This window comes from Camelina sativa, chromosome 14 (assembly GCF_000633955.1).
Source record: "Camelina sativa cultivar DH55 chromosome 14, Cs, whole genome shotgun sequence".
Lineage (NCBI taxonomy): Eukaryota > Viridiplantae > Streptophyta > Magnoliopsida > Brassicales > Brassicaceae > Camelina > Camelina sativa.
The window spans coordinates 10325469-10331936 of record NC_025698.1 but is presented as its reverse complement, the minus strand read 5'-3'; the positions used below and the strand labels follow the sequence as shown (position 1 = coordinate 10331936).

The window sequence follows — 6468 nt, the reverse complement described above, 5'->3', positions numbered from 1 at the left end:
TTTTTTTTTTTTTTTTTTTTTTGTTAAACCTGCTCTGATACCATATAGAAGTTATATATTGAAGGATGATTCTTACTGATGTACTACAGCTGATATATATACAGACTCAAGACTAAGCTAGGGTTCTATACAGGAGTAAATGAGAATGATTGAGAGTATATACAGTTTACATATATAAAGATCCTAATCAAATTAGGTCCTATGATTACTCCTTCATACCAAACACTTGTTTGACATGTGCTCTTGATTCGTTTTCACTGACTCGTTGAATTTCGGATATCTTCCATACTAATATTCAACATTGACCATGTCATTGTGATGCCAGAACAACATTTAAAGTATACAACTCCAAATTCCCATGTTATATTATCTCCCAACGTCCAAGTCTTCTTCCATTTTCCGGCAGTTGAATTTTATTTTTGCATGACTTCTAAGACCACACGACGATTGGTGCTTACAACTTTACAAGTAATCTTACAGATGTGAAGAAAAGCAAAGATTCAGAGTTGAGACTACACACGTTCAAAAAATTTAAATATGTCAACTTCAAACTTATAATTTTTTTTCTCTTTTCTTTGCGTGGAGGATTTTCAGTTTATAAATGTCAACAAGTTCTTGAAGCGTTTGAATAGTTCTTGCCCTATATATGTCGCTGCTTAGTCTTCAAGAGGATCTCTATTAGAAATTTACATGCAAATCCACCACTTTCATCAAATGAAAACAAGAGTAATTTCCAAGAAACTGCGAGAAAATCTTGAGAAAAACATTCTTTAATTTGACAGACCAGGCATAGAAATTTACAAGGTATTGTTTTGTAGAGGTAACTCTGTCAATTTACTATATACAAATACAATCTTTGACAGACCGGCTATTTTGATTGTGGCTCATTTTGATTGGCTCGCTCGTCAAGTCATCACTAATATGAAAGCTATTGGTTTTCACTTTTTTGTAAGAACCATCGTTTACTAAAAGATCATATATCTAACAAAAAAAAATTGATGATTACATAACCAGAGCAATCTTAGAATTGCAGCAAGAATGATAAGTATAATTCAGAAAATGCAATATTAGAATTGTATGTAGAGTAACAAAGCAATATATGAGTCAAGGCTCATCAAACAGGTATAGTTTGAAGCAAATGAGCCTATTGGAGTTACGTACATACCACGCAACATACAAATATCAACTGAGGCGGGAAGGCCTAATAATCTTTTAAATATTGGGTTCAAGAGGGTTTGTGGCTTCTTCCTTTAATTTTCCCAGGTCAAGTTAATTTTGTAGCTAAAGGGCTTCAAGTTACATTTTTGCAATACGTGGCCTTTCTTCTCCCGTCACTCTTGTACACTCAACAACAACTCTGGCCACTTCTGTGGATCTCTCTTTCATTATTGCAGACATGTTCCCACTTCCCCAGAAATTGCAGGAATCTCCAATACTACAATTAATCACAAACAAGACCATGTCAATGTAGCACGAGGAGAACGTTGAAGTATGCTTCATATTCCCATATGTATATATAATTTATGACAAGTGGGGGATGCAAGGATTCTTCAAATGGGAAGAAATGGTAATATATTATTGAATAGTGGACGACATTGCTCAACCTTCTTCGTCAAACTCTACTCTAATTATTTCCTTGACATACCCTTTTACTTAACAGTTATTTAAATTGATTTTCTTTTTTCACATATGAAAATTTTTGATTAATAGGGAAGATGTAGAAGAAGACTCCTGATCACAACATCCTCTGGTTTCTTTTGATGCTTTTTGTTGGAAAAAGTTTGAGTGTTCCTTAACGAATTTGTTTTTGTCGCCTTTATAACAACATATTACACTTAGAATATATGGAGTAGTTAGTTTTTTCTTTTTTAAAGAGATAACACCGTAAGACAAGAATATAAAGCATTAAGATTCCTTTACAACACAAGAAAAAATCACATTACATCTGCTTTTGTCAGAGCTGCTGGACTGATAAATATCAGCGGCCAGCTTCAATGTCTAATATTGCAACATTCTTAATGCTGTCATAGCCAGTGCTACTGGTATCACCCTGCGCTGATAAGATTTGAACACCAAGCAAGTGCTCAACCTCCTTCGGAAACTGATCTGACCACTTATGTTTGGTCGTTTTGGCTCTCAAGGCTTCTAGCTCTGCAGCAACGTCTTTCATCCTTGGCCTTTCCTCTCCCATAAGCCTTGTACACTCAAGAGCAATTCTTGCAGCTTCCTGGATCTCCCTTTGATTATACTCGTTCATCACTTGGCCATCAATAATCTCATGCAACTTATTCTCTTTCATGGAAGAAAGAAAATAACTCACTAGATGTTTTGAAGTCTCTAGCCGTTCAAAGCACAATGCCTTCTGACCTGAGAGCAGTTCCATAAGGACTACTCCGAAACTGTAAACATCGCTCTTCTCGTTCAGAAGCCCTGTGTTGTAGTATTCTGGGTCTAAATAGCCGAGAGTGCCTTGCACCATAGTTGTGAGCTGCTCTTGATCCATCGGTATCAGCCTTGATGCACCAAAGTCAGCTACTTTTGCGGTTAAGTTATCATCCAGGAGGATATTGGCAGTCTTGACATCTCGGTGGATGATTGGAATAGAAGCAGAGGAGTGAAGATAAGCAAGAGTTCCAGCGACTTCTACAGCTATTCTCAGACGGTGTTCCCATGTTAGAGAAGAATCAAACAGAGAACCGTGCAAGTGATCGAAAAGAGTGCCACTGTTAATGAACTCGTAGACTAGCAAGGGAACTTCGGTCTCTAGACAACATCCCAAGAGCTTGACCACGTTCCTATGGTTGATTTGTGAAAGCACGAGCACTTCATTGATGAACTGCTCAACTTGGCTACGGTCTCCTAGCCGAGCTTTCTTTATCGCAACTACAGAATTATCTGGCAATATACCTTTGTAGACTGTCCCCTGGCCTCCCTGACCCAAGATTCTGCTCTCATCATAACCATTAGTTGCTTCTTTCATGCCTTCCTCAGTAAAGATTTTAACATCAGCATTTGATGGCCCTGCTCCTGAGAGTCGCTGTATCAACATGCCACCACCATTTTTCTCAAAGAATTTTTGTCGCAGCTCGGTGTCTTTACGACGCCTCAGCCTATGTTGTATGAAACTAACGCCAAGAAGGATGACCAAGAAGACGATAGTGGTCACTGATCACACGCATCGCAGAGACAGATAGATGATTAGAATGAGTTGATGCGGGAAGAAGTCCAGAAAAAAAGTGAGAGGGGAAGCTTACCAAGAAGAATCATAGCCCATCCAAACTCTTTACGCTTGCAGCTCATTGTGGTTGTATCTAAGCGGTAACCAGATCGACACTTACAATCAAAGCCTCCATCTCTGTTTCTACAGGTTTTGGGATCCGAACAATTATGTTTATGGTCACTGTTACTAGTCGTACACTCATTGATGTCTGGTCCAAGGTCAAAGAGAGGGCAAGATACAACAAGAAATATATGTATGAGGAAACCAATTAACACACAAGAGAAGAAAGAATGAAAGAAAGCAAAAGAAATTAATATAAAGTACCTTGGCAACCGTCTAAAATGTATGGATTCCCATCAAAACCTTGGTTACATGTGCAGATATACCCGCTTCTAGTAGTAGAATCAGAACATGTGCTGTTCCCACCGCATATGCTTGTGTTTCCAGCTTGCTCACATGTCTGGTTTCCAATAGACCAATCTAGTGACACAGGGAACTTCTCGACATTCCGCAGATTCTTAAGATCTTCTAAAGAACTGAAGATAAACTTATCATCTTCGACGAGAAAAGCGTAGGTGCAAGGATTAAATTTATGAACGGAAGTCATGTTTGGTATGCGAAATGAAGCAAATTTGTATGTATAATCCAAGGGGAGAGAGACGTTTGTTCTGCAGCAACCTACACCATCACATTTTCCATTTTTGGCCGGTGGAACATTGCATACTGACATGCATCCAGTTACATAATCGTCCATTCCAGAAGTGCCCACAACTCCTAAAACATTACAGCCTACTACAGTAAACTTATTGTTGGCTGAGAGAGATAAATCATCCAGTCTAAAATCGTAACTGCCCAAAATTTCATTTCCTTGGGCGTCGTTGCAAGAAGAGGATCCATTAAGCAGAACTTGTATCTGGCCGCGGTGATAAAAGTTTTTCACTTCAATGAGGCGTAAGACATGTGGCCTATCATCCTTGCAGGTGATACTGAAGCTTTCATTTCCGGGATAGTAACAACCTGAAGAAATGCCAAAAGGATACTCTATTGCGACGTTGCCACATTTAGTTTGGCAATCCTTGCGAGGTTGGTGTTGCCCCTTGACCAGCACCGTATAAGAAAGGCAGAATATAACCACCAAGAACAGACCCTCCTGCAACTTCATCTTCTACCTCTATTTTGTCTCTCTCTCTTTCTCTCTCTAACTTTGTTCCTCTTTTGAGTTTTCTCTCATCAGTCATCTCCTTGAGGCCTTTATTGTAGGAAAAGAACCTGTTCCCATTTTCTCAGAAATTGCAGGAAACTGCTAGACGAAAATTCAACTACTCAATCAAAACCCTGTACGTTTGCTTCAGTCTCTGTCCCGGCCCCTCTTATGTTTTCTTGATATTTTGTTTGCTTTAACTCCTAGTGAAGAGTCCAATTTGGTTTCTCCAAACAGTGAATTGTCTCTTACTATTCAAAGAATAAGACGCTTGGTATGTAATTGCAAGGAATCTTCCTTCTCTTTTTTTCTCTATGTACAAAAAATGAGAAGAGTAGTAAATATTAAGACTACAGTGTCACAAAGTCAACCACTTTTAACTTTTTCGTCAACGTCAATCATTACTAATAATAATCTCATTTGGATTGGCTCTACTGACTCTAATAGGCGTGAAAGCTGTTTTTGGAACCATCATTACTAATATCATCACTCAACAGAGCATATTTTTGTAACAGAAAAATTATTTTAATTGTTACAAAAGCAGAGCAATCTTATGCAACAAGAATGGTAAAGTTAATTTAGAAAACGAAAATATCAAAGTTTTAGGTAGAGTAACAAAAAAAATAGGAGTCAATGAGCCTTTTTCAAATCTAGCTACGTACATACCACCACGCAATACACAAGTATCAACTTTGGAGTCAGGATGGGATATCTAAACCCATTAGTTAGGTCCAAATACATATATATTATGGAGATTGAAGAACAAGAAGATCGAAAGTATTAAAAAACAAACACTAGACTCGAATTATAACTCTTTTGTTTTTTCCGTTAGCTTACACATCAAAGGGGAGTTATAAATAGAATAGTTGATGATCTATAAGATCGACCTTACATGGTTTTTTGAATGTCATTTTTTGATACTTAAACAGAGTGGTAATGATATATATCAGCGGCCAGCTTCAGTGTCCAATGTTGTCATAGCCACTGCTACCTGTTTCTTCTTGTGCTCAATATCCTCTTCTTCAGGTTATTATAATATCATCTACTTTCCTCTCCCGTCACTCTTGTACAGTCAACAAAAAATCTTGCCGCTTTCTCTCTTTCATTATTGCAGTCATGTTCCCATTTTCCAAGAAATTGCAGGATTCTGAAATACTACAACACAAACAAGACCAATTAAAAGTTATTAACAGTTATTTTAATTGGTTTTCTTTTCAACATATGAAAAGATTGATTAATAGGGAAGATGTAGAAGAAGAACCCTGATCACAACAACATCCTCTGTTTTCTTTTGATGCTTTTTGTTGCAAATTTTTTTAGTGTTCCTTAACGAATTTGTTTTTGTCCCCTTTATACCATATTATTTGTAGCCATTGTTTTTTTCCTTTTTTAAAGAGGTAACACCATGAGATAAGAATATGTGAAGCATTAAGATTCCTTTACAACACAAGAAAAAATCACATTACATTTGCGTTTGTCAGAGCTGGACTGATAAATATCAGCGGCCAGCTTCAATGTCTAATATTGATATATTCTTGATGCTATCATAGCCAATAATACTGGTATCACCCTGCGCTAATAAGATTTGAACCCCAAGCAAGTGCTCAACCTCTTTCGGATACTGATCTGACCACTTATGTTTGGTTGTTTTGACTCTCAAAGCTTCTAGCTCTGCAGCTACGTCTTTCATCCTTGGCCTTTCCTCTCCCATAAGTCTTGTACACTCAAGAGAAACTCTTGCAGCTTCTTGGATCTCTCTCTGATTATCCTCCTTCATTACTCGCCCGTCAATAATATCATGCAACCTATTCTCTTTCATGGCAGAAACAAAATAACTCACTAGATGTTTTGAGTTCTCTAGCCGTTCAAAGCACAATGCCTTTTGACCTGAGAGTAGTTCCATGAGGACTACCCCGAAGCTATAAACATCGCTTTTTTCGTTCAGCAATCCTGTGGTGTAGTACTCTGGGTCTAAGTAAACATCGCTTTAAGAAATTTCAGGAATATGCAAGACTAAAATTCAACTACAAAAACAAAACCAAGACCA

General features: G+C 37.7%; 1 protein-coding gene across 2 annotated transcripts; it reads right to left on the bottom strand.

The window, feature by feature from the left end:
• On the bottom strand, positions 1851-4585 carry LOC104740822 (wall-associated receptor kinase 1-like). Of its 2 annotated transcripts, XM_019236436.1 has the most exons (4): positions 4080-4213; positions 3545-3717; positions 3255-3428; positions 1851-3165 (listed from the first exon to the last, which is right to left on the bottom strand). In XM_019236436.1, the coding sequence occupies exons 1-4, from the start codon at positions 4115-4117 to the stop codon at positions 1979-1981; spliced, it is 1572 nt and encodes a 523-aa protein (XP_019091981.1). In that variant the 5' UTR covers positions 4118-4213; the 3' UTR covers positions 1851-1978. The 2 variants fall into 2 exon arrangements, with proteins under 2 accessions (XP_019091981.1, XP_010459833.1); XM_010461531.2 differs by having other exon boundaries at positions 3545-4585.